The 21920-nt window shown below is 33.0% G+C and overlaps 4 protein-coding genes across 7 annotated transcripts; 3 read left to right on the top strand and 1 right to left on the bottom strand.

Annotated features, from left to right (window-relative positions):
• On the bottom strand, window positions 1–9712 carry LOC137814346 (uncharacterized). Of its 3 annotated transcripts, XM_068617033.1 has the most exons (19): window positions 9559–9712; window positions 8663–9350; window positions 7871–8071; window positions 7122–7205; window positions 6369–6428; window positions 6004–6048; window positions 5216–5415; window positions 4601–5110; window positions 4317–4410; window positions 4043–4219; window positions 3878–3967; window positions 3153–3215; window positions 2923–2997; window positions 2783–2833; window positions 2059–2136; window positions 1706–1840; window positions 1424–1531; window positions 1261–1326; window positions 1–523 (listed from the first exon to the last, which is right to left on the bottom strand). In XM_068617033.1, the coding sequence occupies exons 2-19, from the start codon at window positions 9023–9025 to the stop codon at window positions 449–451; spliced, it is 2475 nt and encodes an 824-aa protein (XP_068473134.1). In that variant the 5' UTR covers window positions 9026–9350; window positions 9559–9712; the 3' UTR covers window positions 1–448. The 3 variants fall into 3 exon arrangements, 2 of the variants coding, with proteins under 2 accessions (XP_068473134.1, XP_068473135.1); XM_068617034.1 differs by lacking the exon at window positions 3878–3967 and having other exon boundaries at window positions 291–523; window positions 9559–9698; XR_011081634.1 differs by lacking the exon at window positions 1–523 and having other exon boundaries at window positions 1722–1840; window positions 9559–9698.
• Window positions 9713–10592: 880 nt separating this feature from the next.
• On the top strand, window positions 10593–12557 carry LOC137816199 (ammonium transporter 1 member 2-like). The gene has a single exon (XM_068619280.1). It carries the CDS (start codon window positions 11007–11009, stop codon window positions 12471–12473), a length of 1467 nt encoding a protein of 488 aa, XP_068475381.1. The 5' UTR covers window positions 10593–11006; the 3' UTR covers window positions 12474–12557.
• A 4914-nt stretch (window positions 12558–17471) lies between these two features.
• Window positions 17472–18050, top strand: LOC137816064 (two-component response regulator 24-like). The gene is made up of 2 exons (XM_068619163.1): window positions 17472–17723; window positions 17877–18050. Exons 1-2 carry the CDS (start codon window positions 17472–17474, stop codon window positions 18048–18050), a joined length of 426 nt encoding a protein of 141 aa, XP_068475264.1.
• A 1692-nt stretch (window positions 18051–19742) lies between these two features.
• Window positions 19743–21112, top strand: LOC137816198 (two-component response regulator 24-like). 2 transcript variants are annotated; one of them, XM_068619278.1, is made up of 3 exons: window positions 19743–19884; window positions 20321–20578; window positions 20687–21112. In XM_068619278.1, exons 2-3 carry the CDS (start codon window positions 20363–20365, stop codon window positions 20855–20857), a joined length of 387 nt encoding a protein of 128 aa, XP_068475379.1. In that variant the 5' UTR covers window positions 19743–19884; window positions 20321–20362; the 3' UTR covers window positions 20858–21112. The 2 variants fall into 2 exon arrangements, with proteins under 2 accessions (XP_068475379.1, XP_068475380.1); XM_068619279.1 differs by lacking the exon at window positions 19743–19884 and having other exon boundaries at window positions 20230–20578; window positions 20687–20951.
• Window positions 21113–21920: the final 808 nt, after the last annotated feature.

The raw sequence follows: 21920 nt of genomic DNA, 5'->3' as shown, positions 1-21920 counted from the left end.
GGACCAAATAATAAAAAAATTCATTAACTTATTTAGAATTTTCTTGATTTTAATATGACATTACATTACACTTTTAGGAGCCAAAACTGTCCTTTACTCAATAAGAAAATTATGACATATATGCTACAGGGAGAGTGGACATAGTACTCACAGTTACTCAATTACAAAACATGAACTGCTGAACCCAAGAACACACCCCTCAATAAAAAATAGGGACAGATTCTTTCCCCTGGGTTAGCACAATGATTTAGTACATGACATTTGTAGTCTATTACTATGAACATTATACAAAATTTTTTGACCCACATAACTTTCTGTGTCTTTCCAAACCTGGACTGAACTGGAGGTGTTCCCCCTATGAAATCCAGAGCTATATCTTCAACAGTGCCATCAAACATGTCTAATACATGTATAACACCATTTGGTCTAAAAATAGTGTGGCACGGGACTATGATTCGCCACTCTCAAAGCTTGACAAACGAGTGTCGGATAAAACAGTGAAGAGCTGTGTATCTACAAAAAGCTGCATAGCCAAGGATTCAAGATCAATAGGTTTGAAACAGTAATTAGTGAAGAGATTGGCCTCCTATAGATAATTTTTTCCATAAACGTCTGTAAGAGAAGAAAATATGAGAATAAAATGAATTGAGATTCTTTCATTAATTAAAATTAACTTGTGCCTTTCAGTCACTGAACAAGTTAAATCAGAGAACTTTTATTAACGTTATGTGCACAAATTGATTTTGACTAATGAGAAATTAAATTAATTTACCTTCCTATTTTTTCTCTCCTGAAAAGTTTATTCAAACAACAGTCACTCCAGGATCTATGTTGCTTCATAAAATAAATGAAAATAAATAAAACAAAATCCCACTAGGCCTATTCATGAAGTAATATTTAATGTTCCACCCTACCTCAGTGATGTTAATTCCAACTATTTTTCTGTAGCTTAAGCCAAATGTAATATATAAAACAATCAAATTTTGGGTTTTTGAAAAAAAGTGGAGCAATTTTTTCCCCTTGTTACTAGAATGGGATAGCTTTTTAACTTTGGGGAGGTACCTAAAGTCATGCTAGAAGTAGTGGGCCACTTTTTGGCACAACTTTCCAAACTTAAAAAAAAGTGAACCCATTTTGATAATAAGGGGCAAAATTATTCCAGTTTCGTCAAAAACCCTCAAATTTTGTTCTAAACTAGGATGACACCAATCAAATTTTCAAATGCCTACGTTTTTTGTTGAAATGATAGGATGCTGCTACCTTAATGAATGGTTGATCCCTAGCAGGAAAGGAATCAATGAAGCTATCTTTAAGAAGTAAAGAAACCTGAAAAAGTAATCCAGGATGAGCTAGGGCAGATAACTCATTCTTAGTATTGCAAGAACTTCCAGAAATAAGTATCACATTAACTTAGTTATCTTACCCTATCGTTATTTGATTGTACACTAGTTATCGTGTGGGATTTCAGATCCGAACAAAGAGACTCCAAATAGTGCCACATTATATTCAAAAACTGAGTTGAAGCTTCGGCCTGTAAACAAGTCAAAATTAGCAGATGCTAATAATGGTTAGAGCATCAGCTAGAAGCTGAAAAACTGCTGCTTTGTGAAGCATGAATTCTTTATACATAAAAAATACTAAAATTTATTTTTCCAAAATAACGTGTGTGTGGAGAGAGATCTTTTAGTATGGGAACTAAGAAAACCTGGACTTCGTTGCACCTATGTACAGGATGCTTTCTAGCAATTGATCGTTCATTTGAAAGTCTAGCATGAATTGGACTCAACCGAGAGAGAAGCTCTTTATGCTGTGGAAGTTTTGGTAATGGACACATTGCAACCTACAAAAGAAATATTAAATGGGAGAGAAACACGAGAAAAATTCTGCTTGGAATAGCAAAAATAGCCAAATAATTGTCACACACACATAAATACAAGCCCAAAATTTGGAAATAGTCAAGAAACATGACGACTGTAAATTAAGAGTAACAAGTTTCCAACAGACTCCCACATTTCTTGCGGAATATCATGTGAGTATCTTTAAAATGTCATTACAAACCTGGTCCTTCAGTATATTAACAAGAACAAGATTAGTAGTTCTCATATTCAAGTCAACTGGTTTATGTTGTATGCCAACCTGCATGAATAATAGATAATTGGATGAACAATTGAGATGAACCATTCTTTAAAATTCAAATGCTTATAAAGAAAAAGATAAATAAATTCTCATTAGATTGATAACCATGTTGGAATATAAATTTGATTTTGAAGTTACTTGTAATCCATGTATGAACATTTAGAAAAAGAACAAAAATTCTAATCTGTTTGTTCTCTTTACCATCCTATTTTTGGTCTCATTTTTTTCTTTTAAGTTTCAGAAAAGATATGGAAAATGGAAAAAGAGGAAGCCTAGTTTTAACATGAAATAAAACTGTATATCAGAATAGGGTATCATTCTCATACAATGAAAGAACAGTAGCATTTTAAATGAACATGCTAATCCTCAATGAAACACACAGGCTTTATCGATCCAAAATGAAATTGGAAGTATAGTACATACCCTAAAAGGCAACAAAGATATTGATATTAAAAAAAATAAAATAAAGGTTTTTGCCATACATTAAAATTGGTTTCTGTGCAAGTTAAAATTAATTTTAACTTATGCATAAACTAATTTCTTCTTCTATAATGCTAAGCAACAATGAATGCTAAAGTACTAGTCAACTAAACAAATATAATATGAAACAACATATTTTATAAACATTCAAGAAAATGATACTCACAATATATGGAACTGGGGCATCAAGAAAATCAATCATTTTCCCAGGTAAAACCTGAAAAGCAAGGCTAATATATTGTTAGATCTTTGTGACAATCTCACATGGAAATCTGAAACCAGGGCTTGTTGAATCCACAGACTTACTGGGAGCAATAAACTCTGCCACTGAAAAGGACGAATCATGGGAATAAGAGAAAGCACTGTGGCAGATAGAACACCCTACATTGTGTCAAAAAATGCCAAAATCAAAGGCAGGTTACAATTCCACTCTACATCAATCCAAATTAATCAGCAGCAGCAACTAGGTTCTAACCGTACAATACTGTAAGGAAAGTCAATGACCATCAATTAGTATGTTGGTTTTAAAGACTTACCAGATTTGGGCACACTATTACCACCTGTTTTTCCAACAACACTCCTGTAATCAATGTCATCACCTGCCAGTAACATTGTGGATAAAAAATAATTTCTTTTAGTCAATGAAGGAATTAGCGAGATATTAGCATCCAATTTAGTAAATAAATGGAATGAGTCAAAATCTTCAATAGGTATTGGAGAGGCAGTGCACTCCAGATGATGCAATTAAGGCATAATAAATCATTCTTTGACAAGCTAAATTGTAGTGACATTATAGAATCACAAAGACTCTGCTTATTTATGTAAATAAAAACATAGGAAAATGAAGATGTTAGGGGGGATACATGTGATATATTCTTCTAACCTTATGTTTTTAATCTTTTCTCACGAAATATTTAAGCTCATTTTGGTTAAAGGATATAAAATAGTAGCTGGGTTGGGTTTGGTTAAACTAAAGTACACTCCTAAACTATAATAGTTAATAAATAATGTTATCTAGATTAAGAACTAGAATAATTAAACTGAAAAACAGAGCAACTGGAACAGGAAACATGATTGAGGACAAAAATCAAACTGAAAATATTTTGCTGCATATAAAAAATTAAATTACACGAAAAAGTACAGTTTAAAAAGATTTTATGCATACAATACAAGTAATGGATTCTTAGAATAGTTTCTGTAGAGAACTTCTGAGTTAGACAGACATTAGCATTGTTGTATGTCAACTGGAATATGTGCTTACACTATCAAGGGACAGAACTCGACATGTAGTCGCCATTGTCCATACTGATAATGATAGGGCTTCCTCAGCCGCTGCCAGCTTCATATTGTCCTTTTACCAAGTATATGTGTAAGGAGTATACATACTTTTGGATAAGTATTGTGTTAAAAATCACTTAAGAATTACCTGAGCTGGTTCAGAACAGTTTGGACAATCATCGAAGCCAAGAGCAGCAACTGAGTGTCGTATGTATTGAATAGCTTGTAGATGTTCGAGAGGGTGGAAGACAAAATCACTTCCTCGAGGTGGAATAGGTTGAGCATGGTATCTACACACTATTTGTAGCAAATCATTCTTATTCTCCTATCAAATGCATTCACAAAAAAATATGTAAATTGGCAATCAAATATGACTTCAGTTTAATCAATGAAAAACAAATGGAAAACCATTTTACACTGACCATGGCCCATTCCATTAACAATTCATCCCCATAATCTCTTTCGGTGTTTGAGAAAAAATCGTCCTCATCTTCTGATGTCATGCTTCTAACTGGACTGCCAATGAAAACAATATGGATTGAAATTGAATTGGAAGTAGACAATAAATGTCAAAAATAGACACACAAACACACCATAAGTTATGCACCATGATTGCTAGAAATGTAACACTGGAAATACAAGGGAAACAATGATAGTCCACCCAAAAGTAAAACTGAAATAAATATTATAATTATAAATTTATTACCTGAAAAGTGATTCAAAACTTCCAAGACGCTCCAAACCACGATTTCGAGGAGACAAAGGTGTTCCAGCTTTCGGAGAAACATGGTCATTTTCACAATTTCCATGCATTCTTTGTATAGAAGCAAGAGTTTCTGGTGCCTTAAACGCACAATTATCAAGAACTTGAAGATTCTTCTTGTCCTCCTTATCTATATCCCTGACATGAACAAAATCTGAAGCATCACTACTAGTCCCACTTACAGGAGATTGACAGCGACAATCCCGTAATTTAGGTGATAACTGTTGGCTTTCATCATCTGATATAATCCCAGCAGCTGCAGCAGTAATAACAGTTGCACCATCAAGAGGAATTGCAGAATCCATCCATTCACTAGATGACTCCATCTCTGGAGAGTTTGCAGCCTTGGACCTTATTTGATAATCTTGTTTGGGCGATGATGGACCGCTGCCAGTGAGAGTCACCTCATTTATAAACTGTGTTATCCGATTCAGGCGCTCCTGTGCAATGAGACTGCATCCAAGTAAGGCGTAATAAATTCTACAGGGTCTAGGAAAAATGAACATATTTGCCCGGAAAAGTATGTTAGTATATGCCAATAAGCCACATAATCCTAACCTGTTTAACATCTCAAAGTGTAACTCAAAGAAGGGAACTCTAGTCAGAAGACAATAGCAGCGGGGTGCAGAAACCAGAAAACGGCTGAGTGCCCCAGAGGAATGAGAAAAAGGCGATGATATGCCTAAGATACCAGGGGGGCTTTGAACAATTTCGGGCACATGTAAGCAAACTCCATAAAGTGTTGTATTGTCTGCTGCCTGATCAATAGATCAAGGTACACAAAACGTGCTTTCAGAAATCATTACAGTAAGAAATAAATGAGAAGCAAATAAATAAAATTAAACCAAACACACACACACACATTGAATGTCCCTATCTTCATAATTATATCGTACTGTAGCGTAAGGTATGCAGTATGTTTATGTATAATCCAGGCTTTAAGCTCTATTTGTTTGTTCATAAGGGACCAGGCTACAAATTAAAAGTTTATTTTTGGTTATACTGTTCTCACTTGCATCTTGCGCTATAACATTAGGATGCCCTTTAACAACAAATGTTTTGAACTGTCGAGTTGAGATAATTGATAGACACATCTGAAGTTTTTTTCTAAAGAAGGAAATACTGAGTAGCTAAGAAAAAATATATACTGTAAGATATTTTACCCCCTCCCCTTGTGTCTCACTCAACAATTCTCAAAAAAGAAATTGAAAATAATAATATGCTGAAACTGTACATACACAGAATCTTGCATAATCTCATCTAGCACAAGTTAGCCAGGGTACAGGTAAGTCAAATAAGAGTTCAATAGAACAATCATTAACCATAGATATCAATACAAAAATTACCTTTACTGTAAAGACAAATGAAAGATCATCTTTTCCTAAATGTTCCTGTAGAGAATAAAAGCAAAAGGAAAATTATATTATCTTTGGTTGCAGAGGTGATAAGGGCTCAGTGGAAGGTTAATAATACAATGAAAATTGGATTGAGACCATGCTTCTTTGCAACAAAATGGAAAGATAATGAAATGTAGACCTTCCCGATATTACTCTACACATGCATGTCAAATATACCAAGTATTAAGTTATGCTTAGAATGAATTATATTATCTAACACACTAGATGATATATTAATTTAACTAGCTTGTCAAGAAAGGAAAAACATGTTTTTTCAAGAAAAAAGAACTACAAGATTGATGTGGCATTCGTACCTGTCCATAGACAAGTTCATTTAGTTCACTAAGAGATGGAGTCCTCTCCAACAACCTTGCCTGTAAATCAACACTTCACAAATGAAACAGTTTTGCCGAAAAGCAGATTTTATTACTTAACTAGACCTATTGTTTATAAAAAACTGTTACTTTTATCCTCGTAACAAAGTGTCAAATTCTACCAATAATAAAGGGTGGAAAAATTATAATTTGTAATTAAGAAATCCAAAAAATTAAAGGCAAGAATATCAGTTAATCTGAATAAGCTAAAATGTATAGTAAGATTTCTCGAGATTCCATAAACTTGCAACTTTATTGCACATACTGTTTCTTAGTTTCTGTCTCCTGCTAACCTCACTTTTCAACGTTTAACTCGTTGGTTAATGTTGATTGTGAAGGCAACTGCATCTAAAAAATTCTTGTCTCTTGTCATATTATCATAACATTGGATAAGCAACTACTGTTTAAGTTGCTCTTACTGTGTCAGCTGCCAGAGTGATAAAAACTATGTTCATATATTCTGCAATGTAATGATAAAGAAGATAACAGAAATTTCTTACTCTAAGATAAATCAAAATATTTATTCATTAAGAAAAAAATCAAATAATTTACACATCAAGGAAAGGGAAAGAGCAACATGCAATGATGGTAGAACCAATTCTATGGCTCCAAATGCAAACAATTGGTAAGGTAGCAGTTAAAATGAAAAAAGAATTTGATAACTCTGAGTACGTAATATAGCATCAAACAGACCTTAACACCTTCAGGAAAGCAAAAGGGAGCTAAATCCTTCATACGCATTGCTAGCTTCTTTGCAGGAGGATATTTGAACAGTAACTGCATGTTTGCAAAAAGGTATCAGAGCTACAACGAAAGCATAGGTCCATAACAATAGACTCAATTGCAAATATAAATCAGGATGAATCGGCAGAAGCTTGCTTGTTGGGAAGTTTTATGATCAATTATTTGTATGGTAGCAACACATTGTAGACTCAAGCAATTCTCATTCACTGTCAAAATACAGATATAATATTGACATCTTTCATAAATGTTGTGAAGTTCCTTTTATATTCCTAGGAGATCTAGACACCAGATATTCCCAAGGTGTATTAGCCTATAACATTCAAGAATTTAACTTTTAAAATTTATCAAAGGAGAAAAACAGAGAAATTGCGATTGAAATATTCTGTTTCTTATAAGCAGAGACTGGACAGCCAATTATCTCTTTTATTTTATGTTTCCTTAAATTTTCTCTGTTTTGGAAGATAACTTATCCTCCCTTACTTTTTACTTTCTTTCTTTTTCCCTCTGATAAAACTTCCTTTTCAATCAAATGTACTTGTTAAAAGGGATCTCATGATAAATAATACTCGTAGGTTTTTTTATCAAGCTTAATGCCATTGAGTGACCCATGTAGTTGATCCCATCTAGGAGGATAAAAAGCTAATATTGTTAATGCTGTATCAAATAATGTATTAAAAAAATACTGATGTCTACCAAACCTGAGGTTCCAAAGTTGGTTCTGGTAGTTTTTGTTGCTCAGGCTTTCTGCAATCTCGAAATTCAGGTTTCCCCTTCTCCTTTTCCCACTTCTTCTTTCTTGCAAACGAGTGCTCCACGGCTTCCAAATTAGAATCTGGATGCAGCCCCACAATCATAAAATGTTCAAAGAGCGATGTCGGCTCCTTATTATGTACACAGTCCTACAGTAATATTCACATTGACTTACTTCAACAAAATGATAAGCTTACATTTCTGATAAATATGTGCATGGTACACAAAAGTCACCTCCTAAAAGTTAGTGCAATAATGTATCATTGTTAATGTTCCGAGTCTACATGAAGAGCCTTCAAAATAACTTTTAGAGTAGTATACCGATTACTCAAATACCAGTATAGGCATGAGTAATTATACATATATAAGAAATATCAAAAACCTCAACACTAATGCTCTAAGTTCCTTCCGAGACTAAGATACAGAAACAACTGCTACCAACGATACATTATTGCATGCAGAAAAATTAAAATTTTGAAAACTGACTAGAGAATTAAAAGAATTGTTAAACTTCATAGATGACAAAGAAGTGATCTAAATATAGTAAATTTTGTTGATAAAACAATAAAGAACAAGTAATTGAAGGAGGAAAATGATTTCTACTGAGGCAAATGTAGTACTGTACTGTATACGATGTAGAGCATAAGTATATTAAATTCCATACCATTTACAGATGAGTCAAGCAAGGATTACTTTGAAAAATAAATATAGCACATGAAGGGATTCTAAAAAATGAATACCAGACTTTTAGGATGAAGCCGATACCACTGCCGTTTCTGGTTTGCCATGACCTCAGGGTTGAAATTGGTCAGGGAATCTTCTTCACGGGATTTGCCACCCCAGCGCCATGCCCTGTGCACGTGAGATCTTAATTTCTGTAAGCTATTAGTACGCTGAACTCCTCTACTAACAAGCTCACTTTGACAACGTCTATGCCCACCAAGCCCCGTTTGTGGCATGCTTGACCCACCACTAGAATACATATTCTGAAATGCTTCCCCAGCAACTCTGAATGCGCCCCCCGAAAAATGCTGCAGGACCCGCATTGGTGATGAAGGCCTCTCCTCCTGAGGTTCAGCCTCTCCTTTTGAGTCCATCTTCATATCCACCTACCTCATGATCTCAATTTTCAGTTCACCAATCAATTGCACCCTCCACTCCATTGCTCTACCTCCACCCTTTTGAATCATTCCACCGAATTTGACGATTCTACCACATATTCATTCCGATGTGAAGATCCCAGATGGAAATTATCACCAAAACTACTCCAGGGATCCTCCTTTCTCCAAAAAAAAACGTCTTTTTACGCATTTAATGATCAAAGATCATATAATTCTTCTGGGCAGGTAGATTCCACCTTTTTTTCCTTTTCAAAATCTCAAAGTTTCAAAGTTTTCCACCCGAATAATAATGGGCACCAACCTGGTTCTAAGCCAAAGAACAATATTCTCATTAATGAGCGAATTAACAATATTCTCATTAATGGCAAGAGAATGCGGAGAAGGAAAGAGGGAAATCAGAAGGAATAACCCTCCAAGGCATATATTAGTTGTAACGGAAACAAGAGTGAGTAAATGCAGGGAAATTCAAAAGATTGCAGATTGTTTTGGTGTGGCAAAGACAGATGATGATGTACCTGTGTTTTCGTGGCTCCTGAGGCTCGGTGTCCTTGTCCTTGACGGAACAAAGCGAGAGAGAGGGGAGAGAGAGAAGAGTTGCCAAATATAGAAATGGAAGAGAAAGGAAGGAGATGGTTAAGTGAGTGGAGGATGAACCTTTGTTTGGAGTTTGAACAAACAAAAAAGAGAGAATGGAAACTAAAACACTACTATTCGTGTCATGTCATAAAAACACATAACACAACAACATAGGAGAATATATTTACAAACATGGTCCTCAACTTGCATTGACGATGCATGATCGGACACTGTTCCATTTGATTCCAAGCACGCAAGCCAACTTTAATTAATTCATCGGACCAAGTTTTGTGGCCACTGCATGTGCTTCAAATATAAGTTTTTTTTACCTTCCAATGCAACAAAAGATAAAAATAACAATTAAGTATATTTTTTATTACTGGTTTTATATAGTATATTTTTTAATTGTATCTTCCGGAGATAAAAAGAATTATTAATTTTTTAAGATCTTTTTATTTATTTATTTATTTTGTAATGGATTACATTAGCCTATTGAATCCAATCCAACTTGAAATTAGCTTAAAATTTTCAACTCAATGTAACAAGTGTACTCATCCCAACCTATTTTTTAAGGTTCTTTTTTTCCTACACCCCGATGGTTTATTCACACACCTCCATAAAATGTTGGAAAAGTCTAAATTGATAATAATTAAGAAGAATTGCATAATTTGAAAATATATTACAAATTACATAATTTATAATAAATTTTGATGAAGATGTATTTTAGATTATGTAATCCAAAAATATATTCAAATTATATAGTCTTAAAAACATTTTTGAATTTAGAAAACCTTTAATATTGATCACTTAAAAAATATTGAAATATAGAGTTTAGACTTGTATTATAACTAATCACTACCATATAAATATATCTCTAAACTAATTTTAATATGATAGATTCTTCTTGAAGAAGTTTATTTTGAAACTAAAAGTTAGAATATGAAAACTGAATTAATTTTTGTTGGGTGGTTAACTCATTTTATTAAATTTTGTCACAACCATTCTTTAAAAACAAAGAAAAAACTGAACTCAAACAGAAAACAGAAATTAGTTTTGAAAATATTTAAAACTTGAAACTTAAAACAACATACTAAAGATTTATATAGGAATTGTTGTTACGAAGAAGGAATGTTGTGAGAAAAAGATACCATTTCCCAGGTAAGGGAACCCGAAAATAAACTTGAGCAGTTGAAATCTACACGTGTGAAATGGTAACCCTAATGCGCAAGAGAAATTAAGGCCACAATATAACGACGTTTCTTGTAAAACCACAAAACAACATCACCTACGACTCGCTCCACGTAAAACAACCACCTCATCAACAAACCCTATTGTTCTTTTCATTATTACATCGGAGTGAGTTTCCAACATCGCCGTCACCACCATCATGGCTGCTTACACTTGTTCTGCCACCGAGCTCCACCCTCTTCTTGGCGGCGGCGCCAACGCCACCGCCGCCGCAGAATACATCTGCGGCCGTTTTGAGGCTATTTCAAACAAGCTTGTGGACACCACTTATGCTGTTGACAGCACTTTTCTTCTCTTCTCTGCTTATCTTGTATTCGCCATGCAACTTGGCTTTGCCATGCTTTGTGCTGGTTCTGTACGTGCCAAGAACACCATGAACATCATGCTGACGAATGTCCTGGATGCCGCCACCGGTGGCATCTTCTTCTACGTGTTTGGCTTTGCCTTTGCTTTTGGCACCCCTTCCAATGGCTTCATTGGGAAACACTTCTTTGGCCTTGAGAAGTTTCCGTCGTCGAGTTTTGACTATGGTTACTTTCTCTTTCAATGGGCTTTTGCCATTGCTGCTGCGGGGATTACAAGTGGTTCCATCGCGGAGAGAACACAGTTTGTGGCTTATTTGATTTACTCGTCGGTTCTGACTGGTTTGGTGTACCCTGTTGTGGCGCATTGGTTTTGGTGTTCTGATGGGTGGGGCAGTGCTGCTAGAGGGGAGGGTTTGTTGTTTGGATCTGGGGTTATTGATTTTGCTGGCTCTGGTGTCGTTCATTTGGTTGGTGCTGTTGCTGGCTTTTGGGGTGCTTTGATTGAAGGCCCTAGAATTGGAAGGTTTGATCATAATGGGAAGGCTGTGCCAATGAAAGGACACAGTGGAACGTTGGTTGTTTTGGGGACGTTTTTGTTGTGGTTTGGTTGGTATGGTTTCAACCCTGGTTCGTTTCTGAATATTTTGAAGGCTTATGGAGAGAGTGGTTCTTATTATGGGCAATGGAGTGCTGTTGGGAGGACTGCAGTGACCACAACTCTTGCTGGATGTTCAGCAGCACTGACAACACTCTTTGCGAAACGTCTTCAAACGGGGCATTGGAATGTCACTGATGTGTGCAATGGTTTGCTTGGAGGGTTTGCTGCTATTACTGGAGGGTGTGCAGTGGTGGATCCTTGGGCTGCAATCATATGTGGGTTTGTGGCTGCTTGGGTGCTCATTGGTTTCAACTTGCTTGCTGAGAAGTTGAAGTATGATGATCCTCTTGAGGCTGCGCAACTTCATGGTGGGTGTGGCACATGGGGGATTATCTTCACTGCTTTGTTTGCTAAGAAGGAGTATGTAAATGAGGTTTATCCAGGGCTAGCAAATAGGCCTTATGGGTTGTTCATGGGAGGGGGTGGAAGGTTGTTGGCTGCACATGTTGTTCAGATTTTGTCCATCATTGGTTGGGTGAGCGTCACAATAGGAGCAGTGTTCTTTATGCTGTTTAAACTGGAATTGCTGAGGACATCACACGATGAGGAGATGGCGGGGTTGGATTTAACCAGCCATGGAGGAATGGCATATGAGTATCACGAAAAGGATGAAAGGAAACCGGTATTTGAAGTAACTGTTTGATCTGTTTGTTTTTTTATCAGAATAAAATAAATTAAAGTGGAGTCTCTCAGAGACACTCCAACTCTTACACGATTTGAAACCTTACACACCAAGTACTGTCATGGAGATTACAAACACATAGAAATATCTCTTTCTAAACATATAAACAGATTACACTTAGAGATAAAAGTGCTTAAAGAGTTGCAGCACCACAAAACCTGCTATGCTTAGAGCTTCCTAAAGATTGCCTTTTGCTGCAGCAGACATACCTTTTATTCAAGATTAAAACTACTACTAGTCACCAAATCACTTACTCCAATCCTTTTAGAAACCTCTTCATTGCAGAAAAGAACATTGACCAGCCGTGCCATCTACACTCCTGTCCAAGCCTTCTCCCCAAAAACCATGTTCTAGTCTTCACCTTTAACTTTTCCAGAGACTTTCTGGAGTTCCTTCCTCTTAAACCTGCTGTACTTCTGCTCATCAACCCTTGCCTATAATTACCTCATGTTTTATAGAGGATTCTTCATATTAACCTCATCCAGAGCCTTCACAACCTGTGACATAAAAAAAACAACCTCCCTAGCCTTTAGCTAGGCCATTGTCAACTCTGTTTCAGAAAAAACCCAGAAAAAACCAGACAACACAGACGTAGTTAATAGCATTGCATTGAATCATGATTACTGCCATCACACAGACCAACTCTGGTAGAAATGCAGTTCTGCAGATTCTCTTCCTCCTCACACCTAACTTGTTTGATCTGTTTGTAAATAGTAAAGAACAATATTCTCTTTAGTGAGTGCCTAAGAAACACCTTATTTGCTTGCTAACTATACAAACTGTAAAAATACTAGTGCTACATAGCTACTATCTGAATCAGAGATACCCTTGTCGAAGACAATGATATATAGTTTCGGGTACATATGTTTGTGTTGTATAGAGGTTTGCATCATTAAGCGCATAATTATTGTTTATATTTGTCAGAACATGGTAACTTAAGAAAAATAAATAAATTCTTTTGATGCATATGCAAATGCCTACAAAATCATGGATTGGCATCAAAACAATGCCTGGATTCACAAAATAAAAATAATAATATTAATTTAATTTTCAAATGTTAGTATTGATCAAATTACGACGTTATTAACTTATACACAATAAATAAATAAATTATTTTTATCTTTTTAATTAAATAAATATTTGTGTTAACGTTGGTTTATCTCATATTAATCCTGCCCTAATACGACACAAAATGTTTTATAATAGTAAATTAAATAAATTTTGAAATAATAAATATTAAAATGAATTAAACTGACATTAAAATTAAATAAATTTAAAAATAAAAGAATATCAATATAAATGAAAAATTAAATAAATTTTAAAATAAAAGAATATTAGCAAAGACTATAAGAAAATGTAAATTAAATAAATTTTAAAATAAAAATCATTAACACGAATCAAATCGATGTTAAATTAAATAAATTTTAAAATAAATATTTGTGTTAGAGTCCATCTAATGTTGGATGCTAGTAGAGCCGGCTTAGCCAACTATGGTGATGCTAAATATCTTTATTTTTTTGTATTTTACTACAAGAAAAACATGAAATAGAAATCCATTTTAGAGATAAAAAATAATTAGTTGCTATAATGATTAAATTAAAGATAATTTTAGAGACTAAATTTTTTATTTATTTCTAAATTAGTTTTTATTATTTTTAAATAGTTTCTAAATTGATATTTAATTAGCTACCAAGATTTTAACTACCAATTATTTAGATTTTAAATTTGGTAGCAAAAACCCTTGGTACCTAATTAGATACCAATTTAGAAACTATTTAACAATAGAAACTAATTTAGAAACTAAAAGTTTTTTTAGTTTCTAAAATAGTCTCTAATTTAGTCACTATTTAGATACCAATTTAGAAACTATTTAACAATAGAAACTAATTTAGAAACTAAAAGTTTTTTTTAGTTTCTAAAATAGTCTCTAATTTAGTCACTATTGCAACTAATTATTTTTTATGTTTAAAATTGATTTTTATTTCATGATTTTCTTGTAGTTTTTACAAGTTGACACTAATTTATTTACGATGGATTCGTACATATGTGACAAGGAATAAGAAGGGTATATTTTTTTTATACTAAAGCCTATAGGTGAATAAGATAAATCTCCTTACCCATAATTTTCCTTTTTCATCTTCTATACAAATCTCCTCACGCTCGTATCTTTCATTCACATTCAAGTTCTCTCACTCATTTTCTTCATCAACATTTTTATTATAAACATGTATACGGACTAGAGTTTCTCAAGTACTCCACACATATATATATATATATATATATATATATATTTTTTTTTTTTTATTTTTTTTTTATTTTTTTTTCTTTACCTATTGAAAAAAAAGTAATCCTGCAGTTCCATTTTGCACACCCTTGTTTATCATTCTAACTGACTAGATTGTTGAATTAGAAATATTTAATAAGTGATAAACTACTTGATAAATGTAGAATGAGATAAAAGCATATAACTATATAAGTTTTATTATATAAATAAAATTTGTGTTTATAAACAAAGATTATTATTATGTAATTATAATTTTTGATTTTTAAAAAATGAAATTCTTATTAAACTTTTTAGCACTTCTATTTATTTTTAAGAGTTGTATATATATGTTTTTATTATTTGAACAAAGTTATTTAATTTAAATGATTTTAACTAATAAATATTTATTAAATTTATTTTTTAGAAGTTTAAAAGTTTTGATTTCTCAATTTAAACTACTGTTGCACCGAGTTTCTTTTTTTCTTTTTAATTTCTACTGTGTAATTTTCACATAACCTCATCTAATGAATTATATATTACTTAAATTTGTAATGCTAATTTTTTTAGTTTGAACTGCATAGAAATTTAAAAAGTAACCCAACTAATAAAAAAATAGTGTAATAATAAATTCTCTCTATAAAATTGAGATAGATAATAAATAATAGGTAAAACTAAATTAAGAATAATAAGGAAATGTATAAAATATTAGATATAATAATGAAAGAAAATTAAATATACTACTAGTTACAACTTGAAACAAGGTGAATTAAGTTAAAAATTTCTAAAGTAAACTACTTTAATGAGCGTTATAAACTATGAAGCTCACATACTTCTCTTAAATGGTGTGTCGGTGTTGGATACTCGTATCGGATACCGACACTCGTATGATACTTGTAGGACACGTATCCGTGAAGTGTCTAATTAAAAAAGTATTTGTTTGATTTTTGACAATTTTAGTACAGTTCCAACATAATTTTATAAAGAAAAAATACATTAATTTTTTAAAAACTCAAACTTATTATATGAATTTTTATTATGATTATAAAAATAAGAAACAAATTCTTTTGAACCAGTTATGAAAAACATCGTTTTCTCTAAAAAATAATCTGGAACATACTTGTGTATATAAATCTTTATTGTCAATTTATATAATTCATAATTATATAATATATAGATCAGTGTTCCCGTGTCCTACATTTTAGAGATTATACGTATCTTCGTGTCCGTGTCGTATCAATGTCCGTGTCTGTGCTACGTATGTTATAAAATAATTTTATATTGATCAAATTAGCTGAAGTTATTTAAATAATAATTAACTTAACTTATTCAAACACGTTCTAAAAACATTGTACTTCTTGATTTAGTCATATTTATTTAATCTTATATAATATATTGTAAAACTTAATTTGCATATTCTATATTTACTAAAAAAAAGATATTTTGAATTAAAATTATATTTAACGTTTCTCGACAATTTTAATATCATTAAGTAGGTTATTCACAAGTTATTCACAATTATATCGATTTTGGAAGGTCTTAAAAGACAAAAAAATTTCTAAAACCAATCTGGTTATGATTAACAATATTTACCGTATGTGCGGAGAGGAAGATGAAACTTCGTCTCACATTTTCTGTACGTGTAGAGTCGTGTAGAGTTACTTGGCTTGTGTGGTCTAAGTGTTATGAGTGGATGAGGTTGACATCGACGGATTACCGGGAACCAAAACAACATTTTTTAAGCTTTAGGATGAGCGGTGACAATAAAAGAGTGAATCAAATCTGGGGTTTGGTGTGGATAGCAGTTGTAGGAGAGTTGTGTAAGTACAAAAATAAGAGGATTTTTAATGGTGGTAGGATAGTTCATATTGAAATCTTTTTTATAGTGCAGATGAAAGTTTGGTCTTGGTTTAAGTCCAAAGCTCGGAGGTGTGTTTTTCCTATTTTGATTGATGTTTTGAGTCTAGACTCTATGAAGTCTGTTAGGAATTATTAGGAGGTATAGTTGATGAGTAGATGAATTGTTACGGTTTGATGTATAAGAGTTGTGGGATCCCTGAAATACCTCTTATTTATTGATTTATTTTTTGTTGATAAAAAAAAAGTTATATCTATCTTATTAGAGGTTAATATTTTTTAGTGAGTCTCTTTGTAACACTTGTTTTTAATATATCTTATAAGTCTCTTTGTAAAGACTTAAAATGCATTTTAAATATTTGGATTTAATAAGGTTACATTAGTTATATATTGTAAGAATAAGGTTATATCCGTTGATTTATCATTTCTGGTAGCTTTTAATAGACCTTTACATATACAGTTTAATTAGAACTCATTCTTGTTATATATGTCCCATTTATCCTGAAAATGTGTCTTAGCACTTCATGTAATTCATCATTTTTCTTCTCCTACCAAGTGTTGCTCTAGTCTCAAGATCTCGATCAAGATCTAAGGTGCAGGTCAGTGTTACTCCAATGTCATCACAAATCTTTCATCCATTGCAAATGTTTAGAATTAATAGAGTTTCCATCTGACTAGTGTTTCTGATACTTAATCATGAACTCAAATGTTCACATGTTTAATTAGCAGTTGTAATGAATCTTTCTTGTTCGAGTGAGAGACTAAAATACTTGTCTTTTTCTTCTTTTCTTTTTGAAGAAATATTTTTGTGGATATCAAGAGGTGAAAAGGACGTGCAAGTTATGGAAGATGAACGCAAAGACAAAGAGAAACACGTAACAAACTCTGACTACTCGAGGACCCAATTGAAAGTACTTATTGTGGATGACGTTAGGGTTATTCGAATGACTCATAAAATGCTGTTGGACAGAGTTGGGGTAAAAGATCACGTTGCTGTGGAAAATGGCAAAGAAGCAGTTGAACTTCATAACAATGGTCAAAGTTTTGATCTGATTCTCATGGATAAGGACATGCCTGTCATGAATGGAATTGAGGTACGTAAACACTAATTTAATAACAGCTTGCTGGGTAGGGAATTCAAAACACTATCATGATTAGGTTTTGGTTTTTCAATGTTTGTTGTGTGGTAAAGAACATTTATTTAGTAAGATGCACGTGCATGTGTGTGTAATGAAACTTTTCCACAGGCAACAAGGACACTTCGTTCAATGGGTATCAGTTGCAAGATCATTGGTGTGTCGTCATCAACCTGCAATCAGCTATATGTACAAGAATTTGTTGAAGCAGGGCTAAATGGCTTCTACACAAAACCCTTGACTGTTAAAATGCTTGGTGAAATTCTTGAGAAGATCAAGTCATGAAAAAAATGGATGCAGTGCAAGTAAAAATGGTCAGTTTTAGTTAGTATGTGAACAACGGAGAACTGTTCTACTCTCTTTTAGGTACTGTTACAAAATAAGCAGAAAATTCCAAAATGACTTGTTATTGTGAATCTTGCAAAGGGTCCTTATTCAATTCTGATTTCTGTTTCGAAGTTAATTTCCAACTAACTTTTAGATCGAGATGTAACTGATTTTTTTATGTTTGTACAGTTTTTTTATGTTTGATCTAGCGTATTGGCTCAAGTTTCACAATTTCCATAATAATACGGTGATAATTTAATAATCACACAGCTATACGGTCCTTAAACATAAGTATAGTATCAAAGTTAATATGATAGGTTCTTTTCCCCTTTTTACATGGATAAGATTTCAAGGGTATAACCTAATTATTCTGTATGTAGAGGGTCTAAGTTCAATGCAGGTTCGATAATGATATAGATTCTAAAACTGGGTCAATATGCGCCTAACTAAACACCTTTGCACATGTTACTTATAATTGTAGTTGACCCATTCCATATATCTGCACATTAAATAATCTAATATATGATTTTTCACTCAATGTGATACATCCTTTGTGAGCTGTAAATAGCACCCTCAAAGTTGTACTGATATGCTAGATGTTAGGGACCAGTAGGGTCCATGTTTCCAATGCATAATGCAATTTTTAAGCTTAGTTTGACCAATGACCTACTTCAAAAAATAATTCTAAAATTTTAAAAATAAATAAATAAATAAGATCAGTATCAACTTTTTATATACAAGTTCTATTTTAAAATTATAATTTTAGAAACCAGTCATCCTGAAATCCTATTCATGGTGTCGCAGTCTAAACACAATTATTTTACCAAGTATTTGAACAAGTCAGTGTCCGAATTTGATAGCTTTAGGTGCAACCTATAAAATCAAAGTGTTAATTTGTGCTTCTCGAAAAAGATAAACCTCTTTTTGTGACATGATGAAGAGATTAGTCCCTGGCTAAGTGACAGGATATGCTGAAAAAGCATGAGGTGCACCCTATGAAAGTGGTAGTTGGACATCCCCAAAAGAAAAAATGGGTCGTGCACACTTTGGAGAATATCCTCTTTGTCGATGACGTACGAAGATTTAGATTATTCCTCATAGAGTGTATGAAAAGGTCTATATTCGGTACAATGGACCTTGTATTTGTGTCTTACAGAGGGTTTCTCTTGGACCGTATTTGGGAGCATGGAATAAGATGAGCCTGACTGATTCATATACGTGTAGTAGTGATGCAGTCTAAACATGTCATTATTATTCTTGTTTCCTTCATCATCAAACTCCAATCGACAACTCTTCTTTTTGTCAGTTTGAAAATCCTATTCTGTTGAAAAGGTATTTCAATTTCCATGATTGGTGTTTGCATTAATGTCTCTTTACTAATTGCCGACTAAAACAAATCTTCCTGCTGAATGCATGTTTAATCAATTTAGTCAAGCATATGTTTCAAACAACTTGGTTCTATTAGTGAAAATTGTCTTTGTTTAAACCTTGTTGTGTATATTTCACTTATTGTCTCCTTTTATTTCTTAAAACATCCTCAGATTTTCAGAATCTGAACAAAATCCGAATCTTGTGTACGTGTGAATATTAACTACATGGGAAAGACATAAATAGGCATAGCACTTAAACAAACTTCCTTTATATTCACACATCGATAGTTTCTTCGCCCTCATTCTTGCTCTGCCATATCTTCCTTGAAACTCATATCTTTGCTCCAAGTTATTCGTCATTCTTCCTCTTCTACTCATTGTTGCTCTAGTACCAAGATCTTGAGAAGATACTTCTGGTGCAGGTGAATTTACACCCACATCATCATGATATCTTCATAATACGTATTTAGCAGATGCATCTTTCATTCATACACAAATATATTTCGCAGTTTTCATATATGATACTTGAAATATTTATAATCTGAAACCAAATCACTGGTATACATCAGGTGGGATATTAGTAACATGTTGGGATGATTGACATAGTTCTATGTTTCACCAAAGGGTTCTTACATTCTTCTGGTGTTTAGTCTGCGGGTTACGTGTGCTGCATAGGGTATTCTGTAGTACTAGCTTTAAGGTATTTTTATTGGTTTGTACTTTGTACCTCCTTTAATGTTAACCACATTCTTTGCTGACAAAAAGGACAACTGTTTTCATAAGGTGAAGAACAATTTTTTTTATGGACAATGAATAATTTGAATTGAAATGCATATTTAGCTGTTATTTGTTGTTCAGGGAGAGAGTGACATCTGCAAAAACAAAGGCAAGACATATATAATGAAACCAAAGAACTCAAGTTCCCAATTGAAAGCACTTGTTGTAGATGATGATAGAGTAAATCGAATGACTCATCAAGCGCTGTTGAAAAAAGTTGGGGTGGAAAATCTTGCTTCGGTGGAAAATGGCAAAAAAGCCGTGGACCTTCATTGCAATGGTGAAAGTTTTGACCTAATTCTCATGGATAAAGACATGCCTGTCATGAATGGAATTGAGGTACGCAATTAATTAATTTCATAACGTTGGTGCTAGGAAATTCAAAGCACGTGCATGCATGCATGTGTAAGTTATACTGAGATTTTGTTGTTGCATGTTCTTATTCAGGCAACAAAGCAACTTCGTTCAATGGGCATTCGTGACATGATTGTTGGTGTGTCATCATCACATGGTGCAGAGAATGTAGAAGCATTCATGGAAGCAGGACTAGATGACTACTACACAAAGCCCTTGACGGTTGATACGCTCAAAGCAATTCTTGATAAGATCAAGTCATGAAAATCCAACCATATGCATGGATGCAGTACCAGTTTACCATGTTAGGCAATAGAATGGACATACATATGTAAAAAAAACTAGTTTTATTTAGATAGCCAGTTTTATATTTATTAATTAAAAAAGTTATATTATAGGAAAAATGACTAATTTCACCTATTATATTTGAATTACAATAATAATAAAACCATAAAGTAATTAATAAAAAGGACATCATAAAATTGAATATATTAATTTTGTTACCAGGAAAATAAACTTGTATGATAATGAGACAAATGAGTGCTATGATAGAGGCATAGTGTTAGAAGTTGTTTGGATGGTAGAGATTATGTAACTAGTAGTTGCTACGAAAAACATTAGACGATGTAAGTGGATAAACACATTTTATATTATATAAGTGAGTATAAATCTTACAATTTTGTAAGGTTAAGTTATGCTTAAATTCCATTTTTTAATATGGTATCAAGCCATTTATAGTTTATCCTAATGAAATTTGTTGGACTTATCAGACCATCCATAAATATATAGTTCTACGCACAGGTTGGAGGGTCTCGGCGTGAGAGTGTTGAAAATTCTACATCGAATAAATATAAATAAAAACATAAATTGCAACATGAATTAGTGGAAACAAATCAAAATATAAATATAAGATCATTTTGTTCCAAATAGATATTAAACAAAGTAGTTGAGATTTTGAATTTATTAAAATTGTTTCGATTTAAGGTTCATAAATATTCAGATTAAGAAATACATTTGCAAGTAATTTAATCTAAATTAGTTTATCTAAAGAGTATTTGTAACATCTTTAACTATATCACCTAAAATTCATATCATACGAGAAGTTATCTAATTAGTATATATATCACCAACAAGATCCACTAATCAAACATATCACACTAATCAAACATATCACACTTTTTACAAAATCCAAGCAAGTAATGAAATTTATACACCATTCAAAATATTGAAAATCAACATGTCTTTCTTTGTACGAAATTCAAGATCACGTCTTTAATTATGCTAGAGTAAAGATCTCGACCATTTTTGAAAATGACATTGTTCCTAT

Source organism: Phaseolus vulgaris, chromosome 1, assembly GCF_000499845.2.
Source record: "Phaseolus vulgaris cultivar G19833 chromosome 1, P. vulgaris v2.0, whole genome shotgun sequence".
Taxonomy (NCBI): domain Eukaryota; kingdom Viridiplantae; phylum Streptophyta; class Magnoliopsida; order Fabales; family Fabaceae; genus Phaseolus; species Phaseolus vulgaris.
The sequence above is the reverse complement of the archived record's forward strand: the minus strand, read 5'-3'. Positions and strand labels throughout refer to the sequence as shown.

Excerpts from the sequence above, each read along its gene's own strand:
- LOC137814346 (XM_068617033.1), bottom strand. The coding sequence starts at position 9,025 with ATGAAGATGGACTCAAAAGGAGAGGCTGAACCTCAGGAGGAGAGGCCT. Across the intron at positions 8,072-8,662 it reads GGCTTCATCCTAAAAGTCTG|GACTGTGTACATAATAAGGA; the intron begins GTATTCATTTTT and ends ATATTACTGTAG. Across the intron at positions 1,532-1,705 it reads ATAGGTGCAACGAAGTCCAG|GCCGAAGCTTCAACTCAGTT; the intron begins GTTTTCTTAGTT and ends ACTTGTTTACAG.
- LOC137816199 (XM_068619280.1), top strand. The coding sequence starts at position 11,007 with ATGGCTGCTTACACTTGTTCTGCCACCGAGCTCCACCCTCTTCTTGGC.
- LOC137816064 (XM_068619163.1), top strand. The coding sequence starts at position 17,472 with ATGGAAGATGAACGCAAAGACAAAGAGAAACACGTAACAAACTCTGAC. Across the intron at positions 17,724-17,876 it reads CTGTCATGAATGGAATTGAG|GCAACAAGGACACTTCGTTC; the intron begins GTACGTAAACAC and ends ACTTTTCCACAG.
- LOC137816198 (XM_068619278.1), top strand. The coding sequence starts at position 20,363 with ATGAAACCAAAGAACTCAAGTTCCCAATTGAAAGCACTTGTTGTAGAT. Across the intron at positions 20,579-20,686 it reads CTGTCATGAATGGAATTGAG|GCAACAAAGCAACTTCGTTC; the intron begins GTACGCAATTAA and ends GTTCTTATTCAG.